Raw genomic sequence first — 20,923 nt, 5'->3', positions numbered from 1 at the left:
CAAACATGACGGGCTACTACTCTGTACATAAGCGGACACAAAGCGATCTAGGTTCGCGCGAGTCCGGTTTGCCAAAACCGGGTTAACTATTTAGCAAAATATTTACACTCTCGCGACGCGGACGTTGTTGGCGGTGGCAGAGAGCGATAAGGAAATCCCTTGTGTGTGCAATTCTGGGCCACGCCACGGGAATATTGGCAAACAGCCACCGCCGACCGACCAACAGCCGGTCATCAGCGTTAAGGGTGGGATTTGACTGTAGGCTAGTTGACCTAGTTTGGGTGCGAGAGCGTGGACAGGGCTGAGGTTGGCGACAAAGGGCAGCCTGGTTACATTTTGTAATTGAGTCACTCTCACCTACATTGTGGTGTTACTTGAAGTTTGAAATTCAGGAAGTTACCAGGTTGACCTGGAATCAAACCGGTTAACCAATTTATTTGAACTCCAGAAATCTTTTGAGTAACCTTAAATCCAGAGTATACTTTCCCATAATTTCGTAGCCGGTCTGGAGATATTCGTTGCTTTGTAAACACACATGCTCTAGATCCTCAAAATTTTGAGTTTAGAATTTCCAGAGATTACATTCTAGATGAGCCAAACCAAAACATCATTTGAAAGACTTAATACCTGTGTGCAACGTTGCCAGATTATTTTATGGGAAATCTGTATTTTCTTAAAAATAAATCTGTATTTTATCTGTATCATGTCAAATTCGAAGCTATAGAAGATTTTTTAAGACTTTTCACAACAGATTTAAGCTTTTTAATCATTTTAAAGCATAATTCAATTACTAAATTGTTGAAATTTTCGAATTAAAGCATTTTTAAAAAATCTGTATATACAGATTTGTGTGATTTTTGGGATCAAAAAATCTGTATAATACAGATTTATCTGTATATCTGGCATGGCTGCCTGTGTGTGTGTGTGTTAAACATAGCAAATATCCAAAGGCCGGCTAAGAAATTATGCAAAAAATATCTTCTGTGTTAAACTCAAGTTCAAGCTGATACAATATTTTTTTACCTAACACCAGATGAGGTTAGCCCTCTAACAACTGTGAATGACCCATTTAACAAAGGTGTCTTTCTGTGAGTGTACAACAAAGCTAATATCCGCAGGCCGGCTAAGAAATTATAGAAACAAGTACAGAAATACAGATCATGGAGTCTACCATCCTAACAACACGATTCTATCGAATCCACGGTCATGGTTTATATTCAGTGATGTCCCGAGACCCATTTGTATCACTGTGTTCGATTTCTTTTGGGAAGTTCTGGGTCATCCTAAGCGTCCTGAAATACAGATCTTGTAGTCTACCGCCGCCACATTATAATTTCAACATGTTTTCAATCATGGTTCATATTCAGTGATACCCTTGGGACCCTTTAGCATCACTACGAACACTCCGGACTGGGCCATCCGAAGTGTCCTGGAATACAGATCTTGGACTCTACCACACTAAGAACGCGGTTCTACAAAGTATTGGATGGTGATTCATATTCAGGGATATCCCTGGGACCTTTTGGTTTCACAATGATCTCTATCGACTTCTTTTAGGATGTTCAGGTGTTTAAAAGTGCCCTGGAATACAGACTGGCATTGCTCTGGAATACAGAGCTTGGAGTCTACCGCACTTGATTTTACCAATTTTTCAATCATGATTAGTATTCAGTGTTGTCTCTGGCATCACTATGAAAACTTTGGACCACTTTTGGTATGTTCAAGGTTTTGTAAAGTGTCCTGGAATACCGATCTTATCTTATCATAGTTTATCGTCGTAACGACATAATTTTACCAAGTTTTCAATCATGGGTCATATTTAGTGATGTCTCTAAGACCCTTTGGCATCACTATGAACACTTTAGACTGGGTCATCCGAAGTGTCCTGGAATACTGATCTTGGAGACTACCATCTCAAGAACACGATTTTACCATGTCTGGAATACAAACTGGTATCGGTCTGGAATACAAAACTTGGAGTTTTGAGTTTACCAAGTTTTCAATCAATTTCATATGGAGTTATGTTGATGAAACTTCAAGGACAACGATAGCTCTAAAAATATTCAAATCTCAGGTGACTTTTAACATCTCAGCTCTCCAAAAGCCGATTCTAACAGCTCAGCCAATTAGCATAAAGCCAGCGTTCCACTTGTTCCAACAACGCAGTGTGCTTCGTCAGCCGTCATCAACAAACTCAATTATCACCCATCAACACAAACGAGTTCTCCGGAAGAACTCAACTCGCAGTAGCGTTTCGGAGTATAGCTCTCCCCGATAGTCGCGCACGTTCTTCACCCCACCAACAACAGCGCGGCAAAAATGTCAACAAGCCGTCAAGGACGATTCTAACGTAAGCAGAGCTAGCGGGTTGACTTCTAGCCTTTTTGGCCGGGTGAACTTCTCGCGACAAAAAACCACTCTCGGAAACCGCGCGTTGGTCGTCGTCGTCGCGCTGTTGTTTATACAAATATCGCGACTTGAAAAAAAAACTTTGCACTTGCCTCACGATAGAGAGATACAAACAGCTCACAGCAGTGTACGACGTGCGGAATTGAGGAAGTAACTTGAGCCGCTGGCAACCTTGAGCTTTAGGGTTGTGATTTCGCCTTTTTGCTCCTCTCGGAGCGAACGAGCTCGCGCTCGAGTTGATATGAGCAGTACACGTCACTTTGAGGGGGTGATTAGGGAGGAGCTTTTTTTGAGCAAGTCCAGCCAACTGTGCAGGTGCAGCTATTGAAGCTTTTTTTGTGCGGGTCTTATTGCATGATGCAGCTTTTGTGGGATGTCCTTTTAGTAACCTCGTATAGTGCAGCTTCAGAGTTCAAGAAAGGTTGTTTGGTGCAAAGGAAATAGTAGGTAGATCTACAAGCATGTACAATCGCTGTAGAAATTGAGGAATTGTCCTTTGTACCAGGGATGCCACGTGGTTTTTTGAAAAGGCTGTGAAAAAGTCTGTGTATTGTTCTAAATTTCAAATATATCAATTTACAGTAATGGAAATCCATCAGAAATTGTGTTTTTAAGCATTTGAAGACTAACGAAATAAGTTGCGGTTGATATTTTTACAAAATATTAATTTAATGAAGTTTATAAAAAGTCTGCGCACCTCAAAAATGTCTGCCACAAGCTCAAATATCTGTTAAACACAGACAAATCTGTGCATCATTGCTCTGTACATTATTAGGACAAGGCTCTTCTTAGCAGTTGATCGTATTTAGGACGATCTTGAACGATCAAATATAAAGCTTCCAGCTCACCCCAAGTCAGTCCTCTCCGGGGTTCAAGAAGTGACCGACATTCCTACAGTTACAACTCTTAGACCTGATTCCATGGCATTGTTGAACCAACAAGTTCTGCTTAATCAGGCGATCCACCAACTCTTCGGAAACAAACAAAGCTTCTATTGTATAATAACAACACTCGACAAGTCAGAATGCACTCGTCCGACGTTCTTCGACACTGTTCCGATTGCATAATAACCCATGGGGTGCGCGGTTGCTGAAATATTTGCAAGCTGGCAATACAGAAAGAAAACAACCCGCAGCTCTGGGAATGAAAAGAAAAGTGGTGGCGTCCGATCGACATCGAAAAGGTAAACTATACTTGAGGCGGAATACGGAGCACGGACAGTGAAAACAAAAAAAAACGAAACCAAGTCAAAATCGAGTTAATAAGCTTCAAACAAGTACACGGTCAGCGAACGTAGCTCGAGCACGTGTTGAATGGCAACTCGGGGTGCAGCTCATCAACATGTGACTGTGGTGGGAACTTCTAGTCACGTTGTCCTTGCGGAGAACTCCCGTTGACCTCGCCTCGTTCATATCTGGGACTTTGAGCAACCGCCGTATCACGTCAACTCTTCCCGACGCAGAGTCTTGTTCTTCTCCCGTGAAGAGTGCTATAAAAATGTTGCTCCCAAAAAAAGCTTATCTTATCTGTACGCGCGTGTATGTGGTGGGCCCATTAATTAATTATAGCACATCGCGGTCACAGTGACCTCGGCTGGTGTTGATAATTCGGGGGTTTCGTCTGGTGCACTTGTTGAAGCTCTTGGAAAGAAAAAGCATACGGCGAAGTGCGAGTTGAACATTGCGAACTTGATGATTCTCTAAATAATACCATTTCCAAGAATCTATAGAGTTTTGTAGGATTCTTATAAGATCGTCGATAAGTTTCTGTATCTTAAAGACAATAGAGTTGTAAGATTGTCGCATCATCCTATCCAAGTGATATGCAGTTCAGAAGTACTGAATATCCAGCATCGATCTTTTGGAGATTTGTAAAGATCAAGTTTATGTTCAGTTGTAGATACGCGATTAACACTTATGTACGAAATTCCATTTTAGTTAGAGGACTCAAGTTTTCATAGTTAGTATTGAATCTTTTGGCAATGTTCAAGTCCGAATTTAGCTCGATTGCAAATCATATGAGGATCTATAGGTACGAGATTGACCTTAATTTTCAAACTCTGTGTAAGAATTGAATTATTGAATCCTAAGTATTGTCTTCCTTAAGATTGTAAGGTTTGAGTCCAAACAGTAGAAGCTGTGGATCCTCAAAGTAATCTGTCATATGGTTTTCTTTAAGATATACTAAAGTTATGATTACGAACTGTATAAACTATTCTGAATCCACAAAGTAATACCATGGAATCTATAGACAAAAATGCATTGAAAGGTAATGCATCTAAGATATAGAATCTTTTAAATAATAAGAATTGAAAGGTATACCTTTCAAGATTCTTTGGTATTGCTTTGAAAATGCCGTAGTTTTAGCAGGTTGGACTCAAATCTTAAGGAAGATGATACCTGTGATTCCATACCAAACCTTTATATAGAGCATGAACAATGAACATGAAATTCAAACTTGTATCAAAAAGATTATCTCAAGATCTAAAACCTGTCAAGACTACAGAATCAGAAGCTCAAAATCTTGGACATTGTAAGTCCATCTCACAAGATACAGCCCCTCTAGTATCAAATCCTAGATATTGTCGACATTATCAACTGCTTCAACTCTATAATCCCAAATTCCAACCACCTCCAAAAATCCCCAAAAAAAACCTCCACCGTTATACCAGGCACCCCGCTACGACGAGCACTGGGTTCGAGTTCATCGCTCAGCCGACCGCACTGACCTCTTCGCTTCCTTCGCCACTCCCGTGTATCACCCCGGCCAGCAGCACACAGCCAAACCTATTCCATATTTATGAATTTGTCCTCAAAACGACCGTCTGGGCGCGCGTTTTTTTTTGTATGTGCTGCTCTGCGTTCCGTTTCGGTTTAATTTTTGCCCCCGGTCGACGTCTTCGTTCTTGCCGTCCGTCCATCCGGGGCGCTTCTTCGCCGTGTGTAGTTTGGTATTAAAAATACACACGCCAGTCATCGCCACCGACGACGACGACGGCGGGCAGCTGCTGAAGAAGCGGACAGGGGAACCAATACAGAGATATGAGACGACGGCTTTAAATCCGACATCCGCAGAGACGGAGACGGGACAGGATGGGAGCCGAATTATTATCAACTCGAGCTTGAGTTATAATCACATCTACACCCACTTGGTTGTTCGAGCTGGCACGAAACTTGTGAGCGTGTGTAATTACGTACTTATTGTTATTGGATGATGTGGCTGTCAGTGTCTGTCGTGCCATGGCTGGTTTGGGTTATTGGGACAGCTGCTACGACGACACAGCCATACAGCGCGATTGTCGGGATCGGATTGCTCCAGTATCGCAAATGCATTCTCGGAATTGGAGTCATATCGATAACTGAGGCGGGGGGATTAAGTGGACTCCCCACTTGTGCGAGCCTTTTTCCGTTGAATCACCAGAATTGAGGATTGGAAATAGGTTAAACTGGTACAAAGGACTATGACAACGACCGGTATTGAGAACGAATGATTTGAGTTACCTTTTAATCACTTATTATCTGGAAGAAAGAAATACTAGATATAAAGTGTAGATTAGGATAATGCCTTACGTTAATGTTCTAGTGATTCGATAACTGTAACCTTGTCAATTCTCTCAACAAGCCATGTTTTTTGTGTTCAAGTTTTAAAACATGGTGTCGATCCAAATCCCAAAATAAAATTCCCTGACTTTTCCCTGACCTCTCCAGACCACCAGTTTTTTTTTATTTTCTATTTTTTACTAACATATCGTTTGGAGCGTTTTTATGGTTTCATGCATTTTCCTATTGGAAATTTAAGATATTGAAGAACTTCAATGACTTTTTTATTTTATTTTTTTAACGATGGATTCTGCAAAAACTTAAAAACTTTTTTTATTTTGTCAATCATTTTTTTCTTATCGAACATCCAAAATGAGTAACCATAAAATTGTCCTATGTTTTTTTATCTGGTGATGCCATTTTAAATGTTGCCCTTTACCAAAAAATCTAGAGTTTTTTTTAATGGATCCTATAAACATATGAAACACAATAGCTTACAGGACTCTAGAAATAATTAATAATTACAATTGTTGCAAATTTCAAATTGCGATTCGATCAGTTGAAAATTTGAATTAAAGTAAGAAGACATGTTTAATTTTGACATTGTTGCCTTTTGCCGAATTTTCAAACGAATTAGGCCCATGCCATTTTTGATTGTGTTTTTATAGGAAAAAAAACTAAATGTTTGGAGACAAAAACTTGAAAAAATATGTAATTTTGTAGAACCTTAAGAAAGATTAAAACAAAACTGAAAAACTATGAAAAATATACAATGAAATGTGAATTTTTCAAGTACATGTTTACGATTTAAAAAAAAGATCTAGGTCTTTTTCAACAATGATTGTATTTAAAGTAAACGGTTTTCTGGATATTTGAAGAAAACATCTTTTTAAATAATTTTACAAAAAAAAACATGTTTGCTATAAAATTAAAAAAAAAATGGTTTCTACTTTGATCAGAGCCTACAGACGATCATTCACACGATCAATACATTTTATAAAAATAAAAACAAAATACAACCTGCTGGAGTTTTTCAAAAAGTTATTCCTTATCAAACATAGATATTTGGGTGTTTTGGAATAGATTTCAAATTTAAGCTCGATCTGACCACGGGAACTCCTCCTTGTAACCCCTTGAATATTTTTTTTTGGGAAAAATATGTAAAATGTAGTTGTACAATCCCTATGAAATCTCGGATGCTGGAAACAACTTTTCCGAAGAGACCATATTTTATAAATTTTTGAACTCTCGAATTCCGTTATTCAGGGTTGTTACGAAGAAATCGAAAAAAAATCCGCGGCATCCCAAAACCCAATCCGCGTTATTTTAAGAAAAATAATTTTGCGACAAACAAAAGAGTTTTATAATAATTTCAATTTTGTAATTTCAGAACGCAGAATCTTGAAACGCTGAAAATGAATTTTTGCTATGATTAGGTAAACTAGAGAAAAAGCCAAAACATGTTGGCAAAAAAAAATCAAAAATTTCAACATATAGAAATTTGGATCTAAAAACTGAAAGAAATCTAAATAACAAAATAATAAAATTTCAAAATTGTAATAAATTCTCGATCTTGAGATTTTAAATTAAAGATACAGTTCATGCTCGATGATCTTACCAAAGCGTCACTTAGAAAAATCGAAGCAAATTTTCCTACATCTTCTTCTCAAAATTTCTCTAACCGAAATAAAAACTCCAAAAATACCTACTTCAAATTTTATCAGGTTTTCTGTAATCTAAGATGGTAACAAAAATGGCAGCATGCAAGAACCTAGGAATTTGAGAATTTAAAATTTTAAGAATTTAAGAATTTAAGAATTTAAGAATTTAAGAATTTAAGAATTTAAGAATTTAAGAATTTAAGAATTTAAGAATTTAAGAATTTAAGAATTTAAGAATTTAAGAATTTAAGAATTTAAGAATTTAAGAATTTAAGAATTTAAGAATTTAAGAATTTAAGAATTTAAGAATTTAAGAATTTAAGAATTTAAGAATTTAAGAATTTAAGAATTTAAGAATTTAAGAATTTAAGAATTTAAGAATTTAAGAATTTAAGAATTTAAGAATTTAAGAATTTAAGAATTTAAGAATTTAAGAATTTAAGAATTTAAGAATTTAAGAATTTAAGAATTTAAGAATTTAAGAATTTAAGAATTTAAGAATTTAAGAATTTAAGAATTTAAGAATTTAAGAATTTAAGAATTTAAGAATTTAAGAATTTAAGAATTTAAGAATTTAAGAATTTAAGAATTTAAGAATTTAAGAATTTAAGAATTTAAGAATTTAAGAATTTAAGAATTTAAGAATTTAAGAATTTAAGAATTTAAGAATTTAAGAATTTAAGAATTTAAGAATTTAAGAATTTAAGAATTTAAGAATTTAAGAATTTAAGAATTTAAGAATTTAAGAATTTAAGAATTTAAGAATTTAAGAATTTAAGAATTTAAGAATTTAAGAATTTAAGAATTTAAGAATTTAAGAATTTAAGAATTTAAGAATTTAAGAATTTAAGAATTTAAGAATTTAAGAATTTAAGAATTTAAGAATTTAAGAATTTAAGAATTTAAGAATTTAAGAATTTAAGAATTTAAGAATTTAAGAATTTAAGAATTTAAGAATTTAAGAATTTAAGAATTTAAGAATTTAAGAATTTAAGAATTTAAGAATTTAAGAATTTAAGAATTTAAGAATTTAAGAATTTAAGAATTTAAAAAAATATATATTTTTTTGTTCTCTTCATTGTTTTATTTTAATTTTTATTTTTAAATATTGATATCTTTGATTTTTTTTCAGATTTTTTTAATTTAAAAATCGGATCTGTTATTTTTTTTAATATGAATTTTTTGTTTGGGTCTAAATACTATTTTTCATAATTTTATTTCCTAATTTCAGAATAATCCAATTTTCCGTGGGCTTTGGTGATGAAAGCTAGTCTTAAAGTCTTTACGCTTGGAGACGATAAGATTGGTTTTCCCAGGTCCTGTGGGTCGTCAGGACTTGCACGTGCTACTTGATCCTGGTTTTGGGTGTTATAACAGTTTTACTTTTAACAGTTAGAACCTTCAAAACTAGTTTTGGGGAGCTCTTGCTGACGGTGTTTTTATGACACTGTGGGGAGCGGCGATAGAGAACGAAATATGAAATTAGAATATTTACAACAATACACACTCTCACATACACAATCTCATAATAACCTGCCCAATCATGTCCTCTTTCCCCGCTCCCCATGGGGTGTAAGTGGCACTTCACAGGCTAACACATGCATTACCTTTCCTTGACACAACCGGACTTGGACTGACTTGATCCTAGCTGTCCCACCTCGCTCCGCAAAAAAAAAATCAGAATAATCCAATTTTAAATGTTGGAGCTGTAAATTTTCAATGTTTTGTTTTTTTTATCTTTGTTCAAGAATGTTCAAATTAAAAAAAATATTTCTGCTGGTTGAATCCCATCTAAAATTGAATGTATCCAGTATAAAAGAACACTAAATAAGGATAAAAAACATTACTCACAAATTTAAAGAAATTCAATATTCAGAGTCCGTATGTTTAAAAATGAGTTGAGTGTAGTAATACATAATCTTCATCTTTCGACGTTTCTTATTGAGAAAAAAAAACAAAAAAAAATCGGATTCAATTAATAAGAAATCGATGTTTTTGCACTCAACGAAAAAAAAAAATATTCTGATTCTTGATAATATTTTTCTTTATAAGTTAAAAATAATTTTATCTCTCTCAATATTTTTTTAAATTAAAATTGCTACCGCTCGAAACCCGCGCCGTCCGTAACAACCCTGTTTATTCCATAAATGTTTGTTTTATTTCTTGAGTTCTTGAATTTAATTCTTTAATTTTTAATTTCATTTCACCATCACTATTTTGCTTACATTTTAGATTACACAAAATTATATAACTTTGGATCATTTTTAAATCATAGTTCAGTTTAATTTCGAGATAAATAAAAATTTAAGTAATGAATACTTAAGTGAAATTTTGGAAAATTTTCTAACCTTACAATTTTTTTAGAATTTTAGAATAAGAATTTAAAAAATTAAGAAATCAACAATACCAAAATATCAGAATTCCTGAATTTTCAAAATTTATTATCTTCATGCCTTAGAATTTTAATTTTTTTTTTTAATTTTCAAGTGTTCGATTTTTTTAATCATTCAATTTTTGTATGATATGATATGATATGTATGATATGCTGAGCAAACGACCAACTTTAGAACAAATCTCTGAGGATGGTGTGGCAACTGCCTCATATTGTCCCACCTTGTGAGCGCTAGTAATTTGTAATTTTCAGTTAAACTCAAATCCAAAGCAAATCCTCATTATTTGATGTTTAAACCTAAACATATTGCAAACAAGCTACGCGCTTTTCATCGTGACCCTTTTCTTAAGCATTTTTTATATCGAGTTTTGCGTTCCTTCCGGACTGACCAATATAAAAAATTAAATATTATCAATGTTGCAAAGTTTGGCCAGGAAGACATTTAAATACATCATCAAGGGTGAATTTTCAAAAAAGAAATGAAATTTTGTAGTAATATTTTTAAGATCATCGAAATTCCCTGACCCAGCTTAAAATTCCCTGACTTTCCCTGACTTTTCCAGGTCAAATAAAATTCCCTGACAATTCCAGGTTTTCCCTGACTTTTCCAGAAATCGACACCATGTAAAAGAAAGTGCAACAGAGAAAGTGTACTAAAAGGTTTTCGGAAGCAACAAAGAGCCCCTAATAAAACCTCAATCATGTTCCAGCTGTTTGATATCACAAAAAAAAACGCAACCCCAATTGAACGGACTATGTGTGTACCACCCATATGGTTGTCACCGTTCGTTCCCATTTCACCGCGTACCCTTCGCAGTCAGTCATTAAAGTGCCAGTCATAATCCTTGGCAGCGTAACCCTATTTCCCAGGAGTCCACCGCAGTGTGGAGTACAAAGGAAAACACCAAGGGAGTACCGAAACTGAGGAGAGGGAGTGTTCTCCCCCCGTGTATGTGTATCTACGCACATACACGCAGACCATGACACGGGGTGATAGGAGGTGCGGGCACCACCCCTGTCCTGTCACAGTCATCAAAAGTCGTCCTCGGGAGTGTCCTCGATGACGTGCGTGGAACTCCAGCGCGAGGGGGCGTAATGACATCCCACTAACTTTTGGGATCTCTACCGTTTGTGTATCGCGGGTACTACACTGCTCTACAAATTGCTTACTAATGTCGTGGACTTTTTTTTTTTGGAATATTGGTATGTCCTGGATCGTCCGAGGACTCTCTGAAGTTAAGACCTGTATGTCTACCGCCGTAACAAGCAAGAGGTCTTCGAATTTTGACCTCGGATCATACTTGCATAGCTTCAGTGAGTATGATTGACTATTTCTGCGATTATATTGGAATTTCCTAGGTAACTGGGGACTCCCGGGAGTAAATATCTATGAGTCTACCGTCGTAACTAGCCAGAGGTCGACGAATTTTGACCTTGGGTCATACTTGCGTAGCTTTAGTTAGTATGGTTGACTAACTTTGCTATTATACCGGAATGTCTTAGGATACCAGGGACTCCCAGAAGTCCAAGTCAATATGGCTACCGCCGAATTTTGACCCAGGGTCATATGCGCAAATATTCAGAGAATATGGTAGACAACTATGTTTGTATGGCGTCATCCATAAAGTATGTCACGCTCTAGGGGGGGAGGGGGGGTCTGAGCAAGTGTGACATTGCATGTTATAAGTATAGGAAAAGCGTGACAAAGGGGGGGAGGGGGGGTAAATTTTGGCTGATTTTAGCGTGACGTACTTTATGGATGAAGCCTATATTGTGATGTCCAAGGTCACCTAAGGACTTCTTGATGTCAAGATCTGTTTGTCCAATGCCGTAAGTAGTAGGAGGTTGTCGAATTTTGACCCCGGACCATACAGCAGAGATTCAGTCAGTATAGTAGACTACTATGTTAGTTTGTTGGGATGTTCTGAGTCGTTCAAAAATACTCCAAAGTTAAAAATTTTCAATTCAATTAGTGCAGGATTGGGTCCATAAGTTTGACAATTTTGGAATAAGAAGACAACGAATTCCTTGGTTAATGTGCACCCTTAAGAAAAATATTTTTTGAGAAAAAAAAAACCCTAGATCTATGTGTCAAGCAAAACTTGTAATAAAAGGTATTAGACTACGGCAAACAAACTCGCACATTTTGACAGTTTGCCAGTTTGTCTGTGTTGTTTGTTCGCCAACATTTGTTTGCAGAAAAGTCTGCTTGCATACAATTTGTCCTGTTTTCGAGTTTGAAAAACTGTCAAAAGCAAAAAAGTGCGAGTTTGTTTGCCATAGTCTAATACCTCCTTAAGTCTAACGCCGTATTAACACTCAAAGGCTCGAGTAGTGTTTTGACTCAGTCTGACCAGCTCATTTGCAGACTTTTGCAGACACGCTGAAACAAACTGGGCAGACAAACTAAAGCGGCCAGGCCTACTGCGTGAGGGTATCTGCAGGGATGATTCGTTGAATGTTCAATAAATAACATTTTCAAGCCTCATCTACAATCAAACTTACGCAAACTCTTGCGAAAACAATCATCAAGTTGATCCAGATGTCAGTCGAGTATCGACCATCGGTTGCTGCGATCCCTGTCTGACAACGAAATAACAAAGTAAACGGGGGCAAAAGTGACAGACGCAACATTCTGCGATTTGCCATTGTAGATCAGGCTTTAGGGTTTGAAAAGTGACAATAACGTAGACTCCATGCAGGTTCCCGAAAACTCACCTTGCTAGAGCCATCCTAACATGAGATAATCCACCGAGGGGCAACGCTATGGTATCCACGGTGGCTAATTTTGTGGGAACACGGTGTCAACAGGAAAAAAAGAACCAACCGAAGAGATTGGCCGAGGTCGCACGCGCGGAGCTGGGCGTGCAACTTTCACGCAGTGTTTTGCCAACTGTGCAGAACTTTGGACAAACGACGACGACGGAGGTTCTTGTTGTTGAACGTGACTTCCAGTATCAGCTTCTTTGCTTTGAAACACAAGCTCTTTTGTTTTCCCGTGTATTTGCGCAAACTTTGCCTCTGCTTTCTTCAGGCTTTTGTTTCACTTCTTCCGAAGCACACACTTGCACGGTTGTTTGCGTAGTTAAATTTCACTTCTATTTTGACAGTATAAAACTCTTTTCCCACTTTCGGGGCCTTGTTTGCACGCTTCGTTTCACTCGATTATACCTCGAAACTTTCACACCGCTTCTCACTTCCTCTCGTGCAGCTTTCTTCCTTTTGCTTCTTTCTATGCGCTCGTCACGATCTGTCACACATCGGATTCTTCCTTTGGCGCAGCTTCTTCTTCCTCCCTGTAATCAGTGCGTGCGAGATATCCTTCCCCTCTGGAAACCACACTACCAGGACATAACCAATACGGTGTCGAGTACTACTTCTACAGCTGGCAGCACTGCGTCCGCGTGCAAGGGCCTATCATTGAAACTTGGCTTGTTACTGCTGTTTCCGACACGATCCAACATAATTCATGGCTACTGATGGGCCCTCACTTGGTAGTACTTTTCAGAGTGTATCATAATAACATTTTCATTAGCATTTCAAGTACATCTGCGGGGTTGTACACGATGATGACGATGACGGCTACAACATTTATGTATACGTGAAGAGCTTTGTATGTATGTCACACTACCACCATGACACGACACGCGCGCTCTCAGGTACAACAACAACGTATACGAACACACACACACACACGCTCACTGAAGCACACACACCCACTTGGTTTGGCTGAGCGATCCCAAGGTTCTTCCGTAATTAATTTTCCTCTGCTCACCACACTTGTGTACGCTGAACTGATTGACTCGATCGCTTAACATTCACTCCCAAGATCTGTCATTGACACTTTTGAACTCGGTTGCGCGAATGACAGCCGTTTAGCACACTGGCGGAGAGAGGCTTTGGCACTCGAGTCGTCGTGCGTGATAACACGGTTATCGGATCAAGGGCTTTCAGGATTCTTCCTCGACGACCGTCAACCGGAGTCTAGCCGTGTGTTGCGAGTGTGTGCGCACAGTGAAGAACACCAACTTCCAAATTGTGCTTTCACCCTACGTAGTCTGACGAAGCAAACTGCGACTACGACCGTCGGGGAGTACAACACACTTCTTCGCCGTACACGCAACTATTAGCGACTAAGGAGGCTGGCCCGCGCGTACCGTGGTGGAACCCCACACATCGGACACCAGTTGGTAACGAGAGTACACTCTCTCTCCCTGAGAAGCTCTCTTGTTTGCTGAAGCACGCTCGGCAGTGTTGCCAGTTTGTCGTTGAGGGAAGTAGTCGAGGTTGATGGAAAGAGAGCGCGAGGTTTACGCAAGGGCGTGTGTAGCTTTCTTAGACGACCTTGAACTCAAAGCGAGTTTTATGGATGGGTGGTGTACTTCTTCGCAACATAGTTTATTAGTTTTAGGTATTTCCAGGAGAAAAAGAGGACAGCATGACCTTATTAGGCAGCTTACAAATCATTGTACGGATTCCCATCATAATGGATAGTAGATATCAGAAGCAGGAGTTGGTTGTGCCTGCTAGGTTAGCGGAACCGGCCACCTCTGTATTGTGAATCCAATGCGTTGTCCGAATGATCCAACATACGGTCGAGAGTAAAATGCTCCAATTTTGGATTGAGCGGGGAATGATTAAACAAAGAAGATAAATCTCTCGAAATATCAATCTAGGCCAAACTGACCAGTGCGCCGTATATTGGCGTTCAAGTTCGATCTATTCTTGGACTTCGAATCTTTGTGGCCGATACTGTACGGTTTAGGTAGACCATTGTTTTGATTAATCTGAGAGTAAAATGCTCTTAATAGTCTTTAACTTTATCCTCAGTGTCCGTACACCGTTTTACTGCCTGTTTTAGAGCTCTTATCTCTCGGTTGAGCGCTGCGCACCTTTGGGTGCAAAGTCTTGACATAGCTGGTAGTTACTTATGACATAACCAAAGCTCAATCCCAAGGAGGTCCGACTTGTCTGTGATCGGAGTCGGTTCGTCGCCGAGAAGCTCCGCCGAATTTTCGCGTTTTTATTGTGTTTTTGACTAGTTTCGGGCGCGTGTGTGGTTTTAGAGTGCAGATTGGGAGGGCTGTTACCAGATTTTCACGGAGTTCAGTGATTCACGCCGGAATGTAGTGCATTTTCATCAAATTTATTCAGATGATTGTGTTTTCTTCTTCCTGTGCAAAGGGAAGGAATCGTTTTCTATCGACAGTTACGTCGACTGTTATGTCGACTGTCAGGGGCTAACCTCACGAACGGGAACGCGGTGCTCATCGGTTGTTGTTGTGACAGTTCAGGAAGCGGAAGGCTAAAATCCAATAGGATTGAAATTTTGTTGGCAAAGAAATAACTGAAAAAAGGGAAAAGTGATTTTCTCTATGTTTTAGAGACATCTCAAACAAATGTGTGTGATTTAGAGGAAGGCTGACTCCAGAGCTGTTCTGCGTGTAAAAATATGTTTTTGTTTAAACAGCAAATCCGCTAAGCGCTCTTGAAAGAAGTGTTACCGATGGAGATACATCAGCAGTTGGAAGTGGAAGACCGTTGCAAGAAGCGTCACCAACGGAGGACACCAGCTGAACAGAGCTCCGCCTAATATCCTTTTGCAGAGAATTTGTGATATTTCTTCCTGAAATAACTATCTCTTTTTTTCTTATCTTTCTTTATCTCATTAATTTTTAACTGCTTCTACTAGAGTATCTTGCGAAATTTTCATTCGAATCCTCAACTAAGTTTTTCGCTTTATAAAGCCTTACCGTTTCTTTTACCTTCTTATTTAAAAATAAAGTTTTTCACGTCACAGCTGTTCTATAACTATTCGCTATGTCTCAATTAATGACAAACCACTTTATAGCTTTTCAGCTGGGTATGAAGGTAATTTTTTAAAACAAACATGATATATGATATATTGAAATTTTATAAAATGACTATTACTACACTTGACAAACTCTACACAATACCTATGCAATCAATAACCGGAGCGTTTGGTACGGTATGTCCACGCATCCTTCCTCCCCTGTCGATTCTGTGAAATGTGATCCGTTCTCAGAATCCTCTCTGCGGTAAACACAACGCAGTAGGGCTGGCCGCTTTAATTTTTGTTTTACATTTTCGGGTGTTCTCGGATGTACTGCAATTATTAATATTGACAAGAAAAGTGCTTGGGGCGTCATCTAATCACAAGACTTTCCAGCATGCTTTCATCGGACTGGCTGCGTTTGTGTTAGATTAGATTAGATTAGATTAGACATAACCAAAGCTCAATCCCAACTTATGAAGGTTATCCTCCCCATCAATGATAGCCTCCAACTATCGCCTCGACTCCAAACAATCTGGCAACACTGCCAACATCATCATCACGTTGTACTGCTCTCGCTCGTACACCTCGTTACGAAAGAGAGCGAGGAGAGTTCGAGTACACACGAGCAGCAGCAACTCGTCGTACTACTTCTGAACAACACAGTCGTCGATGACGGTCGGGGCCTCGTGTTATTGTTGCCGTTGAGGTTGTAGTCGTAGTCGTAGCATTCAACAGAGGGTCGCGCGTGCACCCATACAGCAGCGGCATGCTGATGGCAACTGTCTACGGTTGCTAGGGTGTCCCCTTGATATGTTTCGTGTAGGAGTACGGCCGTACGGCTGTGTGTTGGTGCGAAATGTACGAGCGCTCTCCTTGACGGTTCTTCATTGGAATGGGGGCTGCCGCTGCTGCGGGTTGATTGAGAGCAGCCGTGGTTGATGAGGTCGTAAAGTGGCAGGCAGGGTAGGCAGATTCTTTTATCTATAGCCGAGGGGTGTGCGGAGTGTGAGAGGGCGCCCCTCGTCGATCTCTGAATCGAGTTTAAGTTTGTGTTGGGGGCAGATTTCGGGCGTAAAATCTCTCCTTTGATTGCGTTGAACCACGCTGCGTGTTGGTGTTGGTGGTTTCTGAGGGTGTCTCTGCTGTACACGAGGTTGGTTGGTTCAGAAATCGAGAACACTAAATCCGAGGGGGGTTCCACCGAATAAAGAGTCCATGGGTAGTGAAAACATCCATTTTATCTGCGAGCTTCTGCAGTTGGTTCAGCCGCTTTCGTCCCCATGCAGAGTCAATCAACCGCGTAGAGGACATTGCTGTGCGCGCGCCAACCCATGTGAAAGTGCGTCCATTACCCTCACTGACGGAAAGTGGCGGGCGTTCATTAGCCCCTCTCGATGATGATTTTCTCCGTTTTCTCCCCGCTTAATTCGTCGTCATCCATCGCTAATCGAGCAGCTCGTTGACCATCGAGAAAGAGAGCGCTGTTTTTCGTACACCCCCGCAGCAACCGCTTAACCACTTGTACTCACACCACCACAAACCCGCACTAATCTCTCTCTTGAGTGGCGAGCAATCTCAAGGTTATCAGGAAATTAGATCATGCATAATTTAAACAAACCCCCAACTCCCACACCACACCGCACACAGATCAGTCGACTTAGTCGACGACGGCGGGTCGTTAAGCGTCGTTCAATCTAGGCCATGAACTGAATTGACCTTATTCTTGAAGTTGATTGCTTCACTGACTCTGTCGTTGGCTGGGTGTGTGTGTGTTTGTTTCGCCTGGCGAATCTTGCTTCGGCCGTTTTCTCCAGTGCGGTGCGCCAGAGTCGTGTGCTATCAATTTCCTGTCTTGGGAGAGTCTGTATCGAGAGGTTTGGTTTTGGCATCGTCGTCGTCGCCGTTGATGGTGGAGGCAATTAGTGAAAAGTGGATCCAGGGCAGGGAATCAGCGAGACACGACACACGAAGGGGTTGATGGGATGTTAATTTTGGAGAATTTGTTGGGCATGTTCATCATGTTCATTGAATATAACCATATAATTGTTTAGTTTTTAAATCTAATAAAAATTAAAGGCATGGTGAAATGACAAAATCATTTTCAGACACAATTTCTTAAAAAAGGCCTTCAAAAATACGGGAACTATCGATATATTTTTGATTTATCGTCTAAAGCTCTGTCTACAAAATTATTAACATCAAAATTCGACTATATTTACAATCACAATGATGCAGGATTGGGTCCTTAACCCTCTACTGCCCACTTTTTTTTTCGAAAATATTTATTTTTCCCGTGTTCAGGAGGTCATTTTGAGCAACTTTTGTTCTAAGAAAAACTTTACTTCTCTTGTTTTATGTTTTTCTTGTTTTATTTTTAGTATTTCAATTTGCATTTATCTTGTTTAGTTTATGTTTGTTTTTGGTAGTATTTGGCCTATTCTACCACCTAATATAATTACATTTTGCCTATCTAATTTTGTCACGTTTTTGCAGTCACTTTTTCAATTTTTTGCATGTTTTTCACATTTTTTGCTATAGAATGGCACCATCATCATTTAAATTGCAAAAAATGCGTAGAGGCATAGTCTGGGACACTAAAAAAATTACTGCATACTTAATTTTACTTAAAATATAGGAAATGTTAGTAAAAAACACAGCCAAAGTTGACCACTAAAAAAATTATATTTTTTAAAACATTGGTAAAGACACATAAAACAAGTTAAACTTCCAACCCTGAAATTTTCTAAAATTTTAAGAGTTCTCGAGTTTTTTTGAAAAGGTCCTATAAACAAAATTTTCACTTTTTGCTTTTTGGGTGTTTTTGAATACCCCTGACTCAAGGCGGTTCTAAAAACACCCAAAAAGCAAAAATTGAAAATTTTGTTTATAGGACCTTTTCAAAAAAAACTCTAGAGTTCTTCTTTCCAATGCTTTTTAAAGATCAAAAATCGGTTGGAAAATTGATTTTTGGCGATTTTTTAGATCGAAGCCCGTCTAAAGGCGGGGTTAGGTTGTAGAGGGTTAAGTTCGAACATTTTGGAAAAAATGGCAACAACTTGCTTGGTTGATGTGCACCCTTAAGCTCAAATATAACCCCAAAAATGTCCTGGACTGCACTGCATACACAAAATCTGAAAGTTCAACACTATACACTATACCTATATTTATCAGCCTAACTAACCTATTTCAATAATTGTTTATCTTATCGGATTTTAAGCCTTTCCTAATTTTACTATTCTAGATCAGGATTTTTTTTAAACTCGTGATGGCAATCATGATCAAATCTATTATAGATTTTTGTTCACAAATTAGCATAAGCTATCAGCAGGGCTGTAAAAATATCAAACTATCAGCTCTCATGAACTACAATTATCGAGTCTGAATGCTCACGCCCCAAATACACCAGCTCTTCTTTCCGTAATGACATTCTCAGGGCGAATTAAGCCGAATACGTTTTTGTGTTTACACACTCGCGATTGACATTATCCTTTTCTCTCTCACTCCCGCTTTCACCCTCATCCAACCGCACCAGCGTTCAACCACAAACGCCGCCACAAAACTTATTTTTCAAGCGAAGTTTAACGGGACGTCATACGTGGTCCTAAACGTCGTCTCGCGTTCTTTCATTGCAGGCTTCCGGAGAGATTGAGAGACTCAGCGGTGAGTGCGCATAGTCGAGGAAAAGGGAGAGAGAGAATGCCATCGCTGGGAATCTTGAGACACAAGCAGAGAGCATCAAATGATAGCTTGTTCAATCACTCATTTGCAACACTGGGCAATGAGGTTTCCTATGCCTATAGGACCGTTTTCTAAAAAACACGTTACTTAATCCACCTTTAGGTGGTTGGAGCCTTCCTCGCATTCATGTTGTATTTAAGGTTGTATTTACAAATTAATTTAAGAGTTTTTTTTTATTTATTTTTTCATTTATTTTTTTAAAATTATTGATTTTACTTGAACAGCAATTTTCAATTCTTTTTTTTACCAACTCTACAAAATAAAGGAGAAAAGTCTCATGAGTTATATTTTTCAGTAAAAAGTTCGTGTAAATCTTTGTCGAGACAAAATGATGCAGCAACATAATTAATACAGAATTTTTCCAGAAGAGACGCAGACACTGCTTAAGCAATGTGGCAACCGGGCGATACGCATGCAAGGGGGTGTGGCTGCCAATCGACCGCGTGGTCAGACCAAAATCCCTACGCATGCTGCGCGACTCTCGCGCGTAAGCAAAAATACCCGGCCTTTGAGGTTATGCAAAAATCACCCTTTTTTGTAGCTACAAAAAAACTTTTTCTTGGCATAACTTTAAAAGTACTTCACTAAACAGAATAAAATTTAATAGGGTCTTATGGGACCCCAAAACTAACAGAATAAGGTGGATCCGGCCAAAATCGGTTCAGCCAGTTATGAGATAATCGTGTGGAAAAAAAATCATGTCTACACACATCCCCACAGACATTTGTTCAGAATTTGATTCTGAGTCGATAGGTATACGTGAAGGTATATCTAGGACTCGTATTTAAGAAGTTCATTTTTCGAGTGATTTTATAGCCTTGCCTCAGTGAGGTGAGGAAGGCAAAAATAATCTTGAATTGAAGAGAACTTGGTTGATATTTGGCATACATAACTTTATTTTTTTAAATCTAACTCAACTTACCTTTAATTCAGTGTTGGTTACTGGACACCGTTGAATATATACTGTAATGGAAAAAGAAAATTGCATTCAAAATTGGATTTTTTTTTTGCGAAGCAGAAAATAGCAGTTTATGTTCAATGAATATGTTTTCATAATGTCTTGCTTTTTTCACGAAGTTTCCCAATCTGGATGGATAGGAAGAGTGCTGAAAAATCGAGTTTTACACGCGTTTTATACAACATAAAGTCATTTCGGCATCACTGTTCCTGTATGTGTTATTCTAAAACTTAAAAGTAAGTTTTGTTTATATTTCGATGTCTCTGGGCTCTCTTGGCAGATAGGTACGTTTAGAACAAGAGAGCAAAGGGGGCATCAATTTGTTAACATTAAATTATTGTTCTTTTTTGAAAAAGATAAAAAAAAAAACATAATTTGTCTGTCACTGAATCTGTTGATGCTCATCAAGATAAAAAAAAATCAAAAGGG

General features: G+C 38.5%; 1 protein-coding gene across 2 annotated transcripts in view; it reads right to left on the bottom strand.

The window, feature by feature from the left end:
* The window catches only part of LOC120426255 (protein roadkill), a 101,062-nt gene extending 80,563 nt beyond the window's left edge, over nucleotides 1–20,499 (bottom strand). Inside the window, exon 1 of one of the 2 annotated variants that reach the window (XM_039590994.1) lies at nucleotides 20,459–20,499. Coding sequence is in view for 1 of the 2 variants with exons in the window: in XM_039590993.2 (XP_039446927.1) it covers nucleotides 12,720–12,733 (14 nt within the window). In the remaining variant the exon portion in view is untranslated. Of the gene's footprint in view, nucleotides 1–12,719; nucleotides 14,129–20,458 lie in introns of those variants that run through there. The other variant, XM_039590993.2, reaches the window with a different exon arrangement.
* Between the last annotated feature and the right edge of the window lie 424 nt (nucleotides 20,500–20,923).

Source organism: Culex pipiens, chromosome 1 (assembly GCF_016801865.2).
Source record: "Culex pipiens pallens isolate TS chromosome 1, TS_CPP_V2, whole genome shotgun sequence".
Lineage (NCBI taxonomy): Eukaryota > Metazoa > Arthropoda > Insecta > Diptera > Culicidae > Culex > Culex pipiens.
The sequence above is the reverse complement of the archived record's forward strand: the minus strand, read 5'-3'. Positions and strand labels throughout refer to the sequence as shown.